Genomic DNA, 21,084 nt, shown 5'->3' on the forward strand with positions numbered 1-21,084 from the left:
TTTGAGCTGTTTCTATCTTTATCTTATTTCTATTTATTGTTTTGTTCCAGCTCTGCCAAATCAGTCCTAACTCCCAATAATGTTCTGGAAGTTGCCAGTGAAGGGTGACAATGTGTGAGGTGGTGTCAATTTGCTCCTTTTTCTTTACCTTTAAACCGGAGCGCGTGTGAAGTTTGTTACAACCTTTCACGCTTCCGTCCACCGGGGATCAGCCCACTGTCTTTTGTGAACTTTCACCCTCACCCAATCACCTGGCCGAACAGGAGTCTCTTCTGGTGTCTCGTCTGGTATCTCTGTAGTTTTCCTAGCCTGCTGTGTAGACAAAACTTGCATAATATTACTCAGAGTTCTGACATATTCATCCACTTCTATTTGTCTAATATCTAAAACTGGACCACTCCCTCCTTGGAGAAGGCCCGAGCTTCGGCATACCTCTTGTTGACTACATGTTATTATTTATTAACTACAACGTCACTGAAATCAACATATCTGTATAATCATGACACTCCCTCCTTTGAGCATAAAATGCTCAATTAATATTGCAATGATTACTCTATTCTGAACAGGACATGTAAAACCCATAACGTTGCATTAAAGAAATATAACTTCTCCTTGTACCCACAAGGGGTACAAAAATATCGTATGATTTATGGTTTTCTGATGGTATAAATGCATATTCACTATAAAAAAAAAAATCAGCAATTAGCACTTCTAATAGTTTACTTGTTTCAATAATGGCTTTTGTAATGGTATTATGCATCATCGTTGCTGCGAAAAACAATACCTCTGGTGTCGCTAATGCGTCTCGATAACTCTAGGATTAGAGGATTGGTTGACACTGCTGAACTAACATGATAAAATAATATTTCTCCAAACTGGAGGGAAAATATGAACTATTCTCACAGAGAGTGACCTGCATGAAGGGCTGGTGCCCCTCACTCAAATGAGATATTGCCTTACACACAACACTATAAATCAGTAAAGTTACTCAAGAATAAATAAAGACTGATTCTTGAAACTGTTGTAAAAACCCTACAACTTCTTCATCCAAGCTCTCAATCAGTATTATGTTATTTAATCTGCAGCTCACGCCAGTAAAACAGATACTTCAGACCGATTATAAAATTGTGTTTATGAGAAAAATGTAATCTGACTCCATAAATCACATAATTGTTTGATTAAAAACTGCACTTCTGGCTAACAATAAATGAAGTTCCCCTTTAAACACAGCCCCGGTCTTTTGTCGGGGTCCATTTATGTACTGGCTGGAAAATGTTGGGCCAGTCTCCGTCGCTCCGTCACTGTTCTCCCGTTAACAGTCACTCTAGTTCAGCTGGGTTCTTGTTGACTTCTTCACTGGTTTGAGACAAGCGACCCTATCGGACACCTCCCTTTGTCTTTCGGCAATAATGTCATTATGGGCTTCAACTGCCTTTCGTCTCTCTTCAATAATGTCATTGTGGGCTTCATCTGCTTTTCGTCTCTCTTCCATTCCTCTGTTGAGCTGCTCTTCCATTCTTCTGTTGAGTTCCTTTTCCATTCTTCTGCCGAGTTCTTCTATTCTTCTGTTGGATTCTTCCTCTCTTCTGCAGAGTTCTGCTTCCATTCTTCTGCTGAGTTCTTCCATTCTTCTGTTGGTCTCCTCTTCCATTCTTCTGCTGAGTTCTACCACATGTAAGCTGTTTGTCAATCCTTGGCTGGCATCTTCCAGATGGAATACCAGACTTGCAACCATAGCTTTTCTTTTTTCAGCTCTGTTCATAGCAATGTTTTCAGGTCCATACCAAGAGGGTTGTCCGGCTTTGATCCATGCTTGTTGTTCTCGCAGGTATTCTCCATTTTCATGGTCAATTACTGCTTTTCTATGGGCTTTCGTTGGTTCAGGCTGATTATCTGCTGGAAGCAGTCCTCTCGTTTGCCACTGTTCCAACAGTTTCTTATATTGGGTCCATGTCTTCCATCTAAGATTTGGAACTGTTGTAGCATCTGATCTGATTTTTACCCTTTCCTTAATAACTGCAGTTGTGCATGGTTCTGCGTCTGGTCTCAACTTAGTGTCTTTAAGTGACATGTTCTCTTCTTATTCGAATGAAATTATGAAGTTTATCAAGGATTGAAGCACTAATCCTCCGACTAGCACCTTTGTTCCTGATTTTAATATCCTATGTCATCCGATCTTAACTTTAAATCAGGTTGTTTTTTTTTGTTTTTTTTTTATTTTTTTGTTTTTTATTTTATTTTTTATATTATTAAAATAAATTAAAATATAAAAATTTTGCAAATTCTAAATTGTTTAAAAAATAAAAATTTGTGCAAATTTTAAATTGTTAAAAATAAAAATTGTACAGTATAGTTTTGACTTTGAAATATGAATTTGGTTCAAATTCACAATGTTATGGTGTTTCTGCTATTTGGGTAATAATTCTGTACTACCACCAGAGTGCGCTATTTTAAATTCCAGCTTAATCCACTAGGGAATAGCTGTTTCAAAACTGACTCGTTTTTAACAAGGAGAAACTTAGTTTCCTCAAAAATATCTTTAAAATAGGAATTTACACTATGGTTAAACAACACAACACATAACCGCCAAAACACATTTGCAAAGAAGAATATTCACAATGTTATGGTGTTTCCGCTATTTGGGTAATCATTCTGTACTACCACCAGAGTGCGCTATTTTAAATTCCAGCTTGTTCCACTAGGGAATAGCTGTTTCAAAACTGACTCGTTTTTAACAAGGAGAAACTTAGTTTCCTCAAAAATATCTTTAAAATAGGAATTTACACTATGGTTAAACACACATAACACACATAACCGCCAAAACACATTTGCAAAGAAGAATATTTCAAAAACCGCCAAAACACATTTGCCAGCAGTAATACTTCAAAAACGGCCAAAACACATTTGCCAGCAGCAATACTTCAAAAACTTTGGAAATACAACAATCCTTCTCTCTAATATCCAAAAATTGATTCAGCCTTCTAGTTCCAACTGTGACAAGAAGTATTATTCGTTCTTCACAAGATGGAGGTCAGGAAAATGCCTCATTGGAGTGAAACCAGCTGCATAAGAACAAAGAAAGGAGTGCTTTGAATTAGCATTTCACGAAATGGCGATTGCCCTGTCTTTGTTTTTCCACATGTGGGGTGTAAACAAGATGGCACCCGATTATTTCGCACTCTGACCTGTAGACAAAGAGATTTGTCCATGCGGCTCCCAGGTGGGAGTTTAAACAATGGCTAGGTGATCTTTAAACGAACAGTAACAAAGTAAACCACTGGTGTGGTATCATAAACCCTGAAATACAAGCCAAAACAACACTTAGTTTAAAATAACCACATTTCTATCTAGTTTACTATGAAAAAATGGGCTTTATCTTATTGATATCATCACTTAAAGTTAGGAACCCTTACGCACTAGCTATAAACCTGTTCACGTAATATTTGACTTTATAGTCGACTATGGGCTTTATCTTATTGATATCATCACTTAAAGTTAGGAACCCTTACGCACTAGCTATAAACCTGTTCACGTAATATTTGACTTTATAGTCGACTATGGTTAACTGTTGCTATTTGGACACGCCAAACTGGGACTAATATGGAGACCTATCAGCCACTGATAATAGACCGTCGTCTTATTACTGCACTGCTGCTGTAACTCCGATTACCGTAACCCACCCGCAATATCTTTTTTTTAAACAGAACAGTTTTAACCACTGATAAAGGCCTAGACCTTAACCAAGCCTTTCTTGAAAAGGACTTTCTTCACTGACTTCGGTCTTAGCCCTTAACTGATTCACTATGCCCCGCTACTTTTCACTTTCTCGGCCCTTAACCGATTCGCTATGTCTCCAGATCTTAACAAAAAGTCGTTAAATGGGCTATATACCCTTACGTCATAGGCTAAATAACTATTAACGTAACAAGAGACACCCATGTGAAAGCAGCAAGGCACCTATCCGAAGTACAATGTCCACACACTATATATTTAAAATTCAACACCCACACGTGGTTAATAGCATGCAGGGTTAATGGAACAAAAGAAAGTGTGAACTCACCCTGCTTGTGACAAAACAACGCCTCGTGGTTTTAGAGTGATTATTTTATGAATTTGGGTTGTTTTAACATTAAAATGCACAGCTATTTTCAGGATCAGCCGGCTGCCATCAAACACACAAATCTAACTTTGCCTAGTTTAACTAGTGAAGAATCTTTGTCATAACAGGCATCTTCTTACCGATTGATTTGAGCTCTTGTGTGTCGAATGGCTGCAAGCGTCTCCAGAAAACAGCCGGTTGGTTTTCTCTCCTCGGTCAGCGAGATCACGTCAGGGAACTCACCAGATTGTTAACTGTGTTCGTTATTCTCCCGACCAGGAGAGAAGCTTTAAAATAGGAGACTAAATGGAGTCTCTGTGAAAGTTCAATTGGGTACTTTAATTAAAAAAAGGCGCGGTAGTGTTACAGACAGAATATTGTTCAGTCAGACAAACAGCTGTGATCCGCTCCTCGATAGGGAAGCCAAGAGCGTGGATCTCTCCTCCGGTGGTTTATATATGGTGTGCTGGCTCCTCCCCGCCAGCCGGCTCGCCTCGTCTCCAATGTCCGTTATTGCATTTAAACAGAGGATAGGTTCTTTTCACATTCAATATATGCTTAACACACCGTTTCTCCTCATATTCTCTTTCATCACTTTTCATTTAACACATTCTAAACGCTGTAATCAATACTCTAAACAATACTTCTCGGCTCGTTTGGTTTCCGGTCATTCCGGATGTTGTCACATGCTACTCTCGTCTGTAAACAATGTATTCAAATAAACTGTACCTTCATTTATTATTCAGCATGGTAGTATCTCGACATCTATAGTTGTAGTGTTAAATCAGTAGGCTTCGGTTTGCACCACTCCATATCATTTCGCTACTAAATTCACCTCTTCAGGAAATCGTATATTAGCCACATGCTAAATGCTAACCGGAGATGAAGGATTTTCAGAATAAAAGCTTAACTGCTTGTGCACAAGAATTTCTGGTTTTTCAGTATAAAAGAGCATTAAAACTGACGGCATGTTTAAACTACATTTCCCCATTAAAACATTGATTTTAATTTCTAACAGGTACTTGTACTATGGATAGTATCTGAGTAAATGTACTTCACCACTGCACACACACCCATGAATCATCCACCATGTGTGTCTACATCATCCCTGCATATTTTCCTTCACTGTTTCGTATCAAAGGAAAATGAAAATCCACTGTTCAAAAGCTGCTCTGAATCTTTAACTCTTGTGCCGCAGCACGACTGAAATGCCTTTGTGTTGTTTTATCCAACACTCTGAGTAATTGCAGTGTGAATATTTGCAGTGATTACAATTCCACTTGCAGAACACTTTCTTGTCCCCTTAACTGACACTTCACAATCAATGTTAAAATGTCCTCTCTCATTTTGTCCAGTTCTTCCTGTCTTCGACTGCCATGTATTATTCCTGTTTTTAAAACCTTACGAATGACTTTTCCTTTGAATATGAAGCCTTTCCTAGTTTGAATTTGCATGCTAAGGTAGCAGCTTCCCTCCCAAGTACTTATTAAAAGGAATAAACAATACGGCCTTGTCAGGTAATCCAATTCCCTCCTCGTTGATTTGATATTGATAATTATATTATCTAACAACACCTGAGCAGATCGTACAATCACAGGCTCTCCTTTTGTTCCTCTGTCTCTTCCTGTACTTCCATCTTTTACACTGTGGAACAAAGCTATTGATTTGTCCCTGTTAATGAAATGTATTGATTTAGATCTCTCTCCTCATCTTCTTTTCTCCTTGACCAACATGAGCATCTCCACTTCTCCCTTGTATCACTCCTTTCTTTACTTTTCATTATTCAATCCCTTCTTTCTTGCTCTGCCGTCAATATACTCCCATTTATCATCCATTCTTGTTATTTCTCCCTCTACTATTTCTCCCCTCTCCTATTTGTGCTTCATCTTCCTCTCAGATCTGATCAAAGGCAGGCTGTACTGGGTCGACTCGAAGCTGCACATGCTCTGTAGCGTGGATCTGAACGGAGACAACAGGAAGAAAGTGCTCCAGTCTTCAGAGTACCTGGCTCATCCCTTCGCGCTCACTGTTTTTGAGGTACCTGCTGTTCTAATGTCTGCAACACACTCTGAATAACAGGGACACACTAAGCTGAATATATTACTGATTGGAACAAGTTGGGACGGCATCTCTTTCAGTCTCGGTCAGTTTGGGTTGACAGTCTGGAAATGATACAAATATGATACACGTGTGGTGTCTGATATAATGTGTCCTTTTTAATGACTCAAATCAGCAAAGTCATTTTAGCAATGACATCAAATCGGAGGTACAGGCTCCCACAATTGAATAAAGTTAGATTGAATCACTCTTTGGTGCACCGGACGATCGTTCAATTCAATGCAGAGCTAAATCCCAGGTCAAATGTACGCTAGAGGGTCTCGAACATCCTGTCTTCAGTGATTGTAAAGTTATGTTAAATTGGGATATATATTTTTTAAATCCTCTGGAGCAGAGAGAGGAGCTGTGGATTATTGATTAACGCATCAGTGTTTCTTAGGGTCAAAAACACTAAACTCACAACTTAAAATGAAAGTGTTTAGTTTATTTAATAAAAGAGCACATGTTCAATGTGAAAAGTGACAGTAGATATAGATGACTTGCAAGTTGGTGATATATATATATATTAAAAAAAAATATTAAAAAGATACATTTCATTTCAAAGAACACAAATTGGGTTGTATACATTAACAAATAACTATAAAACAACAATACTGTAGAATAACAAAATGAATGCCGTGAATAAACCGAAATACACGTGTTGAAGCGGTTCGCTGCTGATTACTACGCACCCCCCCACGCGGGCCGAATATTCGCTGCTGATTACTACCGAATATCCGGAGCCATGATCCATGTTCATCTGAAATCAGCACTGTGAAAAGCAGCTCATGTTTTCTATCTGAAACTATAGTGTCCTAACGGTAGATACAACGATATCTGTTATATGCATCAGGACTGCCTTCCCTATGAAACCTTTGTGAATCATGGACATGTGGGGCTCCGTCTGTCTCTCTCACCTACACCCACTCGTACAAAGCTAACTCGCTTCACACACATTTACATTTATTCACATGCAGGCACATTTGCTGCCATTTGCTGAACGCTCTGTAGTGCACCATTCTAACTGAACCATACACTAACACCACAGCTAAATTACTGTGTAAACAAAACCACATTAACTTTGTCCTTTTTCAGCTAAAATAAATGTGATCCAACATATAATCAGTCCATGAGGGGCTTTATATTCAGTGCTCATCACACCCTCTATTGGGAAATGTGTTCTGCTGCACAGGAAGTTCCGTTTTTTTCGGTAACATGTGATGAACAGGATTAACATATCACCTTGAGCAGCGAAATCCTTCAACGCTGACGAGACCAGAGTGCAGTGCCTCTAAATCAGCAGAACATCAAATTGATTGGCAGGTGGTTCTTGTGTGAACGCCACACAGATGGCATTCGGACACAGATGGTTGAATATGTAATGACAAATCTATCTTTCCCCATTTTGCGCAGTATTTAAGCTCAAACTCACTAACACTCATTTGTGGGCGGAATAATCTAGTACCAGAACATCATCAAATATCACATATACACTTTTTCTGTGTCTGTAAAGAATGAATTATTTGTATTGTATCTAAATAATACAGATATTAATACTATAGTTTACTAAACATGTTATCCTGTTTCTGATTAGCTGGCAGTTGTCTTTGAAAACGATGTAGGTTTTAGCTATTAATATAAAAATAAGCTGTTTTCCTGTCCTCTCTCCAGGATCGAGTGTTCTGGACGGACGGTGAGAATGAAGCCATCTACTGCGCAAACAAGTTCACTGGCGCTGACGTGGTGACGCTCGCCAGCAACCTGAACGACCCGCAGGACATCATCGTGTACCACGAGCTGATCCAGCTGTCGGGTAAGAATCTGCTGAGAGGGAAAAGAGAGCTGCAGGAATGACTCTTTAAACCTCAGCACTCGTCTGGAAGTCAATGTTTTATTTTTGGATAGAAACTTGGAATAAGATCTATGGTTTACACAAGAGGTTTTCACATGTTATCCTATGGAACAAGAAAAACAGTAAAAACTTAAAGTGGACCTATCATGCTATATTTGAATAATATAGTGTAGGACCATACCTATATAAGGCATATTTATACTTTTTATTTTTCAAAATACCAAACAGATCATGCATTTTAGCCATTCCTCATTTGGCTCAATTGAACACTGTCTTTGCATGGGCTGATTCTGTGAGAACAGCACCATCTACAGGCCTGGCATATGTACTACAGCGTCTCCAGCGCTTTCCAACGGCAATGTCCGTGGCTGTCTCCTCCTGATTGGTGGAGTGGGCCCCATAGCCGTAGCAACACTTATGTGACGTCATAGAAGTGTTCAAATCTGGATCAGTCTGTATCAGATCCGTTGCAGCCCCTTTTTTAGAGATTTGGGTACGGAGGAAAATAGAGAGGGTTGTGTTTTCTGACACTTGGTGAGTTCCCTGGAACACCGGGGACACATATTCATGTAGAAAAGACGTACTAAAGTGCATTTTGCATGATAGGTCCCCTTTAACTTGGGAATGCCTAAAGCTTCTATGTAGTTGTGAACAAATATATTTGACAAACGTGGCTGAAAAGGTTGCTAAAGACGTCATCATGTGGCTTGATGATCTTGTGCTTGATGATTGGGTTTTATTCTCCTAATTGGACTCTAACTGTAGACTGAGACCCTGTACACAAAGTACTGGAACATCTCCCTGTGGCTCGATCTTGTTCTTAATGATTGCCGTCTTATTTGCAGATGTTGTTTCTCCATGGCCATCATGGTAACAAGTGTTGCCTTTTACTTCAGGTACTAACTGGTGTGTGGAGAAAGGTGAGAACGGGGGCTGCAGCTACATGTGTCTTCCCGCACCGCAGATCAACAAACACTCTGCCAAATACACGTGTGTGTGCCCCGACGGACAGGAGCTGGCCGCTGACGGTCTACGCTGCAGGCCCGGTGAGTCGCGGTGCTAACACTTCCTTTACTTATTCATGCAGGTCATGTTTACGCCCAAACACAAGCACAGATTTGAATCACGCAAGCTGCAATTTCAATAAATGGATTCTCTCATTATTTTTAATATAATCAAAAATGTGCTTTTTCAATAAATCATAAAGTAATTGTTACAAAGGAGGGACATCTGAATTGGCATGTGAGGCCACCGCAGGACTCCCAAATGTATCTGCAATTTGCGAGCAACAATTATTTTTGAAACTGTAATGCCGTTGACCTTGCAAATTGCCTTTGTGAAATAGACCCCCAGGGCTTTTAAAGACAAAAGGATTTCTGTTCTAACATCCATGGAAACTGTGCAATATTGAAATATGTAATTGTTATGATATTGATTCAATTTGTACACACTCTCAATCAGTATGAAGACCTGACCCATGAAACCAAACACTTTTCACTCTGAGTTGCATCGCCAAATGGCAAGACTGAATAACAGTGTGATTCAATAAAGGGAGCAGAAACTAAATTATTCAAAATCATGAAACCCTGCAAGTGTCTACGAGAAAGAGGGAATACATTTATCAAATCTACATCTGAGACATTGCCATCACAGGATAGGATAGTTTGTGACAAGTCTAGTTCTAATTTAATCCAAACAATCTTGTGTGCAATTTTAGTTTGATTATGAATAATCCATTGAGAAATAGGAAAAAAAAATTACATCTAAAATGTTAAGAACCCCTGAGATTGACAGATTTTTAAACTGCCTTAAAATGCACAGCGGCCGGTGGGGATGACCTCATGGGAAACCGTGGGGGGTGTTGTGTCTTGGGAGAGACAAACTAGGACGGTTTAACATGCCAACAGACTGTACACCTAAAGCTGTTGTGCATTTCAATGACTGTACACACAAAGGCCGTCCTCTGTGCTTCACCTCCCTTTGTTTACTCAAAGTGAAGGCTTTCATTACGGTCCCCCAAAACTGAGTTCATTGTATGAAACATAATTTATTCTAATTCTTTGGGTTTGGTGCAAAACATAAAGAATCATTCACCCCCTCTCTTTTTCCTCTGCTTCTCCGCTGATGGAGCATGTTCACTGAGTGTCAATGTGTTCCCTGTGAGTCTTCATCTGTATCCATGCCAGCCACAGGCCCAGCTGTCTGTCTGTGTTAGTCGTGACAGCTGAACAGTTGCTGAGTCAGTTGCTGTTATCATCCCGTTTTTGGCATCTCTACCGCGAGCCTTATCACCGTCGCTGTTCATATCTCAGCCCCGTCTCCTCCCTCTTCTGTTGAAAGTGTCTCTGTGGTCCTAGTCTGACAGATAAAGTGTGTGGGTTCTGCTCTTTTCATTTCTGCTGCTTGGTTCAGTGCCAGTGTGAGCTGCCTTCAATTCTGTGGACTCATGAGTGGGAAATGGCTATTGCACATTAGAGAAATTAAAAGACTAGAAATAAACAATCCAAAATGTAAACATCTCAAATAGAAATAAAATGGCATTTAAAACACGTTAATATACATGTTGAAATAGGGCTGCTCGATTATGGCAAATCATAATCTCGATTTATTTGGGTCAATAATTGATATCACAATTATTAAAAACAATTATCCGTTTACTTTGAAAACATCAATTTATTGAAAGAAAATGTGAACAGTATGTTTTTAACAGTTGATTAACCTCACGTTAGTATAATTCAACTGAAAAACCAATAAAATAAAGAATTAAAAGACAACAAAAAATTAATTTATGTTTTCATAATCGTTGCAAGCCAAAATTTGTAATTGCGATTTAAAAATACGATTAATTGAGCAGCCCTATGTTGAACTACAAATGAATCTGCTGACATGACAAGTTCACTTTCATGTGATGGCTCTCCTCAACATTTTTGTTGCAGTGATTGTCTTTCTGTAGCTAGTCTGGCGCCCGGTTAATAAATGCTGTTCATCCCAAAAGTTAGGGCTTTAACCATTTCTTTTAAACCCTTAGTTTAAACGTTTTCATTTTGTGTGGTCATGTCATTGCAGGAATTCATGGCTTTTAAGAGCAAATGAATGAGCACCTAATACTAAACTTGCTTTAAAAACAAGGGAACAATTGGACGGACACTACTTGGTAAATAATGACTTCCCATTTTAGATTAAGTATGATCATGATCTTCAAAGTACCAGATTAGCCCCTCCCATCATCAGTCACTTATTCTTTGAAGTGGAAAAGGTTGCTGGGGAAACTCTTTGCCCTCTCTCCGATCCAGTTGTTTTTGTCTCCTCGCTGAGCTGCCACAGATTAGCCTTTTCAAACGTATAGGAACCTGACGGCTGAATTCAGCGCACATACTCTCCTAATTGGACTCGAACTGTAGACTGAGACACTGTGCACAAAGTACTGGAGCATCTCCCTGGTAACTCTCCACACCAGCGTCCTCCTGAATGAAAGTCTGCCTAGTTAGCCTGTTCTCTTCTCTTCAGTGAGAACCCAGTCTGTTCCCATAGTTTCTTGACAGTTTGTGCAGGCTGTCCTTCTTTCTATACGGCCCATCTTTATATTTACGTCAAATATAATTGCCTGTTCCATGTTGAACATTGGTGAAAAATGTCGTTTTTATTTTTATATATATATATATATATATATATATATACCGTAATTTCCGGACTATAAGGCTCACCTGAATATAAGCCGCAGCAGCTAAATTGAATGATGTGTACATATATAAGCCGCACTGGACTATAAGCCGCAGGTGTTTTAATGTTTAATTACCATATGTAAGGGTTCGTGCACAGAGGGGATTGTCGGGAAAGAGATGGCTGTTTGAGGAAGCTCCCATTTATTAACATTTCAACAAACAAGTTGCATATTTGCATAACGTATTCAAGTGTTAGCATTTAATGCAATAGTAGCTACAGAACATGTGCTGTGTAAACTGTACTGTATCACATAGCGTTTCAGACACACAAACTTTTCAACTTTCAAACTTAAACGGTGCGCTCCCAGCGCACGTACCGGCAGTGATCTACAGCAGTGGTTTCCAACCAGTGGTACGGGGACAAACTGTCTCGCTCTCGTAATGTCTGTCTGTCTTGCTCTCGGTCTGTCTCTCGTACCACTCTCGGTTCCACTTTTACTTTTGCGCGCTACCTGTCTCACTCTTTTCCGGCCTCCAGCTTTTCCTGCTGGAGCCCGCCGCTTAAAGGTGGGTGGCGCGGACCGGCCATAGAGCCCATAGAGTTAAAGGTGGTGGACTGTAACCTGTAAAATCCATAGATTTAGGAGGTCCCCTAGTGGCCGTTAGCTGTAAAATCCATAGATTTAGGAGGTCCCCTAGTGGCCGTTAGCTGTAAAATCCATAGATTTAGGAGGTCCCCTAGTGGCCGTTAGCTGTAAAATCCATAGATTTAGGAGGTCCCCTAGTGGCCGTTAGCTGTAAAATCCATAGATTTAGGAGGTCCCCTAGTGGCCGTTAGCTGTAAAATCCATAGATTTAGGAGGTCCCCTAGTGGCCGTTAGCTGTAAAATCCATAGATTTAGGAGGTCCCCTAGTGGCCGTTAGCTGTAAAATCCATAGATTTAGGAGGTCCCCTAGTGGCCGTTAGCTGTAAAAATCCATAGATTAGCCGCACCGTTATATAAGCCGCAGGGTCGAAAAATGGGAAAAAAGGCGCGGCTTATAGTCCGAAGATTACGGTAGTTTGACCTGAAATAAAGTATGTTCTCATGAGACTTTTTAAAGAGGCCCTCTTATGCTTTTTGGAGTTTTCATAAACACCCTCCACATGTATAGTTTATTATTATGTGAAAGCTTCAGGAGGGTTTTGACTTGAGCTGTTTGCACCTTGTGCTCAAACGTGTTATATCTCTACATTATCAAACGTACTTCTTGAAATCATGAGAAGAATCCCTGTGCCGGTCTCCTGTAGGGGACTGAGGTTAAGAAATGGAGCTATGATGTTGTAGTAGGACGAGATCTGCACCAATAGAAACCTGCAGGCTTTGCAGCAGATTGTACATCCTGCCTGCTCTACAGAAATGTTACGGCCTCATGGTGAGCGTCCCTGCAGCCTCACTCCCCAGGCTGTGGAGCAGCTGCCTCCAGACGCTTTACAGCCACTGTGATGACGGACTGAACCACCCAGACTGCTTCTTCTTCTTCCTCTTCTCTGCATAATTTCATGCAATTATGGGTGTTTTTGTTTCTGCAAGTTCATGCATTCAGTTCCAGGGAGAGTCTCTGAGCCTGTATATCCATGCAAACTTGTTTCTTGAATCTTTACAAGTGTGTGCTTGTGCTTGGGTTGTCTGAGTGTCTTTTTGTGAGTGTTTCCACAACTGTTTACTCGCCTGTCTGTCACTGGTGCTGTTTGAAAGTGAGACTAGTGTGGGAGGGGTTACGGTCGCACTGAATGCTCCTCCACCTTCCTCCTAGTTGGGCTGCAGCCAGAGGCCTCGCCGCTCTTTACCAAACCTCCAGCTAACATATTTATCCCTTTTTACAGCCGCCGCAGCTGAAACAAACGGGACTGTAGAGCATTGTGCGGCTGCAGCTTTGACCGGCTCTAATCTTGTTAGTGAAAGAAAGTAGTAAGCAATGCTCTCCACTGTAGGTTGAACCTGAAACTACCACAGAGAGATTTTTATAACCGGCTTTAAAGGCAACTGGGGAGTGTTTCTCTTCAGGCTGAAGATGTTGTTGTGGCTCTAGGACTTCACTTAGTTCCACAGTTTGTTTCTTTAAACAAACATTAGAGATAAATCATAAAACACTTTTACAGTTTTAGAAGGTCTTACAGGTGATCAAGCTCAATTCTGAATCAGACGTGTCAATCACACAACCTTTCTTATCCCTTCTACTTAGTACCCTTAAAGTGATACTGATAATAATAGAGTTCTCCATTGGATCGGTTTGTACCTTATTCCTTTCCCCCGCGGTAGAAGCATCAGGTTGCATTCAGCCGCATTAACGTTATCAGATGCCACAGGGTACAAAGCTGTATTTCCAAGAATGTTGGCGGCATCAACTCGCTGACCTGCCAACTCCTAAAATACATCAGGCACAACTTCAGACTGTTAGGCTTGAAGCTGATGCAGTTAGTGGAACCATCACAGGTCGCAATAAACCTGTTGCCCTGATTGGATGCTATCAAAACACACATTTTCTAGATGTAGCTACATCAATCGCCTTCTGTATTGATACTGAACTGTCTGGTTATGTTGCCTTGCTGGTAATGTAGGTATATATAATGTAGGTGTATATATAATGTAGGTATATATATAATGTAGGGGTATATATAATGTAGGGGTATATATAATGTAGGTGTATATATAATGTAGGTGTATATATAATGTAGGTGTATATATAATGTAGGGGTATATAATGTAGGTGTATATATATATAATGTAGGTGTATATATAATGTAGGTGTATATATAATGTAGGTGTATATATAATGTAGGTGTATATATAATGTAGGTGTATATATAATGTAGGTGTATATAATGTAGGTGTATATATATAATCTAGGTATATATAATGTAGGTGTGTATATAATGTAGGTATGTATATAATGTAGGTGTGTATATAATGTAGGTGTGTATATATATATAATGTAGGTGTATATATAATGTAGGTGTATATATAATGTAGGTGTATATATAATGTAGGTGTATATATAATGTAGGTGTATATAATGTAGGTGTATATATATATAATCTAGGTATATATAATGTAGGTGTGTATATAATGTAGGTGTATATATAATGTAGGTATGTATATAATGTAGGTGTGTATATATATATAATGTAGGTGTATATATAATGTAGGTGTATATATAATGTAGGTGTATATAATGTAGGTGTATATATAATGTAGGTGTATATATATATAATGTAGGTATGTATATAATGTAGGTGTATATATAATGTAGGTATGTATATAATGTAGGTGTGTATATATATATAATGTAGGTGTATATATATATAATGTAGGTGTATATATAATGTAGGTGTATATATAATGTAGGTGTATATATAATGTAGGTGTATATAATGTAGGTGTATATATAATGTAGGTGTATATATAATGTAGGTGTATATAATGTAGGTGTATATATAATGTAGGTGTATATATAATGTAGGTGTATATATATATAATGTAGGTGTATATAATGTAGGTGTATATATAATGTAGGTATATATATAATGTAGGTGTATATAATGTAGGTGTATATATAATGTAGGGGTATATATAATGTAGGGGTGTATATATAATGTAGGTGTATATATAATGTAGGTGTATATATAATGTAGGTGTATATATAATGTAGGTGTATATATAATGTAGGTGTATATATAATGTAGGTGTATATATAATGTAGGTGTATATATAATGTAGGTGTATATATATATAATCTAGGTATATATAATGTAGGTGTGTATATAATGTAGGTGTATATATATATAATGTAGGTGTATATATAATGTAGGTGTATATAATGTAGGTATGTATATAATGTAGGTGTATATATAATGTAGGTATGTATATAATGTAGGTGTGTATATATATATAATGTAGGTATGTATATAATGTAGGTGTATATATAATGTAGGTATGTATATAATGTAGGTGTATATATAATGTAGGTGTATATATAATGTAGGTATGTATATAATGTAGGTGTATATATAATGTAGGTGTATATATAATGTAGGTGTATATATAATGTAGGTGTATATATAATGTAGGTGTATATAATGTAGGTGTATATAATGTAGGTGTATATAATGTAGGTGTATATAATGTAGGGGTATATAATGTAGGGGTATATAATGTAGGTGTATATAATGTAGGTGTATATATAATGTAGGTGTATATATAATGTAGGGGTATATAATGTATATATATATAATGTAGGTGTATATATAATGTAGGTGTATATATAATCTAGGTGTATATAATGTAGGTGTATATATAATGTAGGTGTATATATAATGTAGGTGTATATATAATGTAGGTGTATATAATGTAGGTGTATATATAATGTAGGTGTATATATAATGTAGGTGTATATATAATGTAGGTGTATATATAATGTAGGTGTGTATATATAATGTAGGTGTATATATAATGTAGGTGTATATATAATGTAGGGGTATATAATGTAGGTGTATATATAATGTAGGTGTATATATAATGTAGGTGTATATATAATGTAGGTGTATATATAATGTAGGTGTATATATAATGTAGGTGTATATATAATGTAGGTGTATATATATATAATCTAGGTATATATAATGTAGGTGTGTATATAATGTAGGTATGTATATAATGTAGGTGTATATATATATAATGTAGGTGTATATATAATGTAGGTATATATAATGTAGGTGTGTATATAATGTAGGTGTATATATAATGTAGGTATGTATATAATGTAGGTGTATGTATATAATGTAGGTGTGTATATAATGTAGGTGTGTATATAATGTAGGTATATATATATAATGTAGGTGTATATATAATGTAGGTATATATAATGTAGGTATATTGGTTCTGCTGAATCGATGTTGATGCTTTTTTGTTTTTAAACTGCAATGCTTAATTTGTGGAAACTAAATAATTGCTCATTTTGCTTGATGAATAACTAATTGAATGACTGAAATGATTGACACTGTGCTGTTCTGGTGATCATCTCTCTGATCAGTTGTCTCAGTATAATGTCCTGTAGATAACGGCTTGTACTTTGAGTTCGACTGCGCCTACCATTATATTGTTTGGCAGTGAGTATGATATGCATTCATTTGCGACTCCCACACAGCAGACCCCAGAGGCCTGTGGTTTCACAGTAAACAAAGCACCACTCCGCTGCCTCTGCATCCATCGACCTGTACATGTTTTATTGCTGCTGCAGCCGTCTGTTCCTGCTGTCCAGAAGCTGATGGAGACATTGGTCGATAGTTAACGGTGGTTTTAGACCTCTGTCCTCTGAATGTCGCCCTCTCACTCTTTCAGCCTTTTGTGTGTGTCTGGCTTTAACTGTTGTATCAAACCGGAAAACCACATGCATTGTCTCCGTGTAAACATGCTGCCGTTTGTGTATAGTGTCGACGGTGTCATGGAAGTATGTCTCGTCTCTTTGCTAAAGCGACTGCGGCTTTCTCGGTGAACAAGAAACAGATCCCGCTTTCATCTGTCGAGCGTTTATTTACTAGTTTAGTCCCCTGAGATCTGGTCTATTTTCAAAGAAGCCTACTGTGAGTGTGTGTGTGCGGTTTAAAACTAGGACAACTTCTGCAGCCTGATCTGTTTTCATGTTGTAAGAATGACTCTCTCTCTGTGACAGACCATTCTGCCAAAGGTCACTCAAAGGATGCTGGGAAAGCTCTAACACAACCACCCTCAGGTAAAACCATGCGCTGTTGCCTGCTCTGCTCGCTCTCTTTAAAGCATGTTGGGCTTTCTACTAAGCGAATGAACAGGTTTCCTCCTTCCTAACTGGATTCTCCACCTTAATTGTTAAGCTGTACGTCTGTCTTTAATTATGTGTCTGCAGATTTATGTAATTAGTTTATTTGGCTTTTCTTCTTCCAACATTTACCCTCCAATCGGGCTTTCTGTCACAAAATGAAATGGTAACCTCTCCTTGTGTCCACGTTGCCGTATGCTGATTTTTAGAATTGTTTGTTCTTTAGCTGGCAGCGTTTCTCTAATAATAGCTTCCGTTTATGCTTAAGTGTTGTCATTTCATAACGCACTTTCAGATGTGTTTTAGGGCTTAGTGCAGTAAAGATAAACCGATTAAAGTATGTTTAAAACTTCATTTGTAACACATGGTCAGTAGCCTGAGTTATTCAAGAGGGATTTCCATCCCAGCTGTCCACTGGTCTATTACTCAGGCCTGAAAGCTGTGGATTTAATACTAAACTTCAGTTTGGTGCATATGGATATGAAGTTAAGCTAATTCATTGTTTCTTGAACCATTAACTTACCCTCCAACCTGATGCTGTAACTAAACGCTAGCTCAGGCTACATGTGTCCCCTTATGAGCTCGTCTCAATCTCACTGCACAATGTGTATGCTTTGTACGCGTTGTTATTATTATTATTATCTCAACTCAAGTTGTCAGGCTTTGTGCTGTGATCAGAGTATCGCTCTGTTTTCCATGTTGTGACTCCAGTACTCTTCATACAGCTGTTGTGAGAAGGACAGTCTAATCAAGGAGGCTTCAACCATTCCTCAGTAATGATTGACTTGTGTTCATGGTGTTTGCTTCAGTGTGTGCCTAACACCTCTACGTGCTTTGTCTGTCTGGAGTTCTTACGTCTGGCTCGACCTAAACTGATTTAGCTAAAGTGTTTGGTAAACCTTGCACTCACTAGGTTTACATTTGATTAGTAAACCTGCATGAAGTGTTTGCTCACTAACTTTGTGCCTAATCCTCTTTGTCCAAATGCAGTCGGTGATTGAATTAGAAACAGGAAGCCTAATGAGCGACACAACGTTTTCTGATGAGTGTTTCTGATTATAGCTTGTTCTCATGACTAATGTAGTTAGTCCCTCCATTTGAAAAGCTATCCATGTTTCCCTGCTGCTCAGGATTTAGTTCAGATCCACCGGCGCATTGTGTGGAGGTCTTAATCTGCTCTGATACTTTATTGCTGTAGGAAGTCATCTGACAGTGAAATGTTTGATGGTAAATGATATATATCCAGTTTGAAGCACAGCCCGAGAGCAGCACCTGGTGGCTGAAAAGAGGAAGTGTCTCGCCACTCATGATAACTGCAAGCTTTTACACTTACATAGTTAACTTTAAATGTTTTCTTCATCCATGGAAACTAAAAAAAAAAAAAATCCTTTCTGGGTCTTTTCGCCTATGGCTCATGTTGATGACATCATAAGGCTAATTGGCAGCAGACTGACGAGCAGGAAGAACACGACTTAACAAACCCTGCTTTTTGTCTCTTTGTCCTGAACTCTTTCAGCCGAGCTGTTTGCCAGTCATGTCACTAACTGACACCGAAACACTCCGGCCTGCTCAGACTGCAGGATGTTTGCCTGGGGTGGGATGGAAACTTAATTTACACACTGATGTAACAAGTTTAAGATTTGTAGTAACGTTTTGGCCACGCTGTCAATATCTTTGAAGGTTGTGAAAATGCCAGCTCGGTTTCACAGCAGCTGACATTATCTCCAAATCAAACGGTTCCCGGTCTGTATCCAGACTTTTATCTATCATGTTTGAATGAAAGAATTTAAACATAATCTGGACTTTGAATGGCTTCGATCATTGTGGTGCCGTTTCCCCAGAGACATCACTCCCCTATTTTAGATCACTACTTTACTAGTGGTGAACAAACAAGCCATCTTCTTGAACCTCAAAGACAAACTCCCCTCTCTCCAGACCCCTCACACCTGTCCCAGTTGAATGTCAGACTAACACAATGTATTGCACAATTTAAAATACACAAGTGTAAGAGATATGGTACAGAGCAGGAAGAGGTGGAAACCTATTGGTGTGTTGGATTTGAAGTGTTTACAGAAGCCTTTTGTGTTCCAGAAGCCAACGTGAGCACGTCGATCCAGGTGAACTCCCCAGCAAGAGGGTCAGCTGCTGCCTGGGCCATACTGCCAGTCTGTGAGTACACACACACACACACACACACACTAACACACACACACACACACACACACACACACGCGTAGGTAGTCTGATGAATCAATTGAACTTAGCTTGATTAATAACATATGTCTAAAGTTAATCATACTAATGTATGCGATCAGTAGACTTAAGTTGGCTTGAAATGTGTCCTTTTTTTAAATAGGGTTGAGTTGGAATTGCTTTAATGGCTGTGTATGACTATTCAAGAACTCTGGAACAATCACGGCTACCACATAAATGCTGTAAGAACAGTAACGTCAAAGTTTGATGTGAACCGAGGGTTACGTAACTGATTCCACTTTTTAGTCCCCCAAAGATATTCATGCGTTACATACAAACACCCAGATAGCCCCTGATGAATGTGTGTCTGACGGCTGACCTGTGTCCTGCTCAGTGCTGCTGGCGATGGCAGCGGCCGGTGGATACCTGATGTGGAGGAACTGGCAGCTGAGGAACCAGAAGAGCATGAACTTTGACAACCCCGTCTATCTCAAGACCACAGAAGAAGACCTCAACATCGACATCACCCGGCACGGCGCCAACGTGGGTCACACCTACCCTGCGGTAAGTAAACAACCACTGAGCCTAGGGCATCATGGGTAAAATGGGTCTAGGCTCTATGTACTAATCCCAAAACAGACTAATCAATTCATTATTGATAGAGAATAGGTGACCTGGAATCCACTCTGTGCTTCACACGCAGCAACCCTATAATCACCAAAAGCTCCTTGTTTAGCTCAAAAATAATTAAATACCAAATAATCTGTTGTAAGGTTTCACTGGCGGTTTAATTTCATCCTGACACAGGATGGAGACTTGATGTCAATGACCTTCACCTGCATCATGACCTTGTGGCCTTTACTAATCCTTAGTCTTATTATTCCACATCTCTTGGTACACAGATTAAAGAGATTAGCCTTAACCGGGCCAGAGGGCACAATATGGACACACACACACACACACACACACACACACACACACACACACACACACACACACACACACACACACACACACACACACACACCTCACAGTTGCAGCAGGCAGGAAGCAACTGAAGAAAAATGTTGTTTTATATTTCCTGTGCTTTGCAAGTCAAACAAACAAGATATGTGTGAACTTTAGAGACGTTGTTCTCTGTACAGAACCAGCCTAGATGTTTCTCCCTGCCTCCAGTATTACAACAATGATTTTACATTTCTTGAATCAGGGTCATTCAAGGTTCTTATCCAAAGTCAGTGTATAACGTTACAGTAGATGGCGGTCGGCACGCTCCGAGTTTAGAAAAACAGACCGGAGTTCAACAGAAAGCTGAGTCATGCTACAGTGGAAAGAGGTAACAGTAC

The 21,084-nt window shown here is 39.0% G+C and overlaps 1 protein-coding gene across 2 annotated transcripts in view; it reads left to right on the forward strand.

Annotated features, from left to right (window-relative positions):
- vldlr (very low density lipoprotein receptor) overlaps positions 1–21,084 on the forward strand; it is a 55,769-nt gene that overhangs the window by 33,220 nt on the left and 1,465 nt on the right. The window contains exons 14-19 of one of the 2 annotated variants that reach the window (XM_079659575.1): positions 5,997–6,136; positions 7,868–8,009; positions 8,945–9,094; positions 17,423–17,482; positions 19,637–19,714; positions 20,133–20,302. In XM_079659575.1, coding sequence (XP_079515701.1) covers positions 5,997–6,136; positions 7,868–8,009; positions 8,945–9,094; positions 17,423–17,482; positions 19,637–19,714; positions 20,133–20,302 — 740 coding nt within the window. The remainder of the gene's footprint in view (positions 1–5,996; positions 6,137–7,867; positions 8,010–8,944; positions 9,095–17,422; positions 17,483–19,636; positions 19,715–20,132; positions 20,303–21,084) is intronic. The other variant, XM_079659576.1, reaches the window with a different exon arrangement.

The sequence above is a fragment of the Notothenia rossii genome (genome assembly GCF_949606895.1).
Source record: "Notothenia rossii genome assembly, chromosome: 11".
NCBI classification, from domain to species: domain Eukaryota; kingdom Metazoa; phylum Chordata; class Actinopteri; order Perciformes; family Nototheniidae; genus Notothenia; species Notothenia rossii.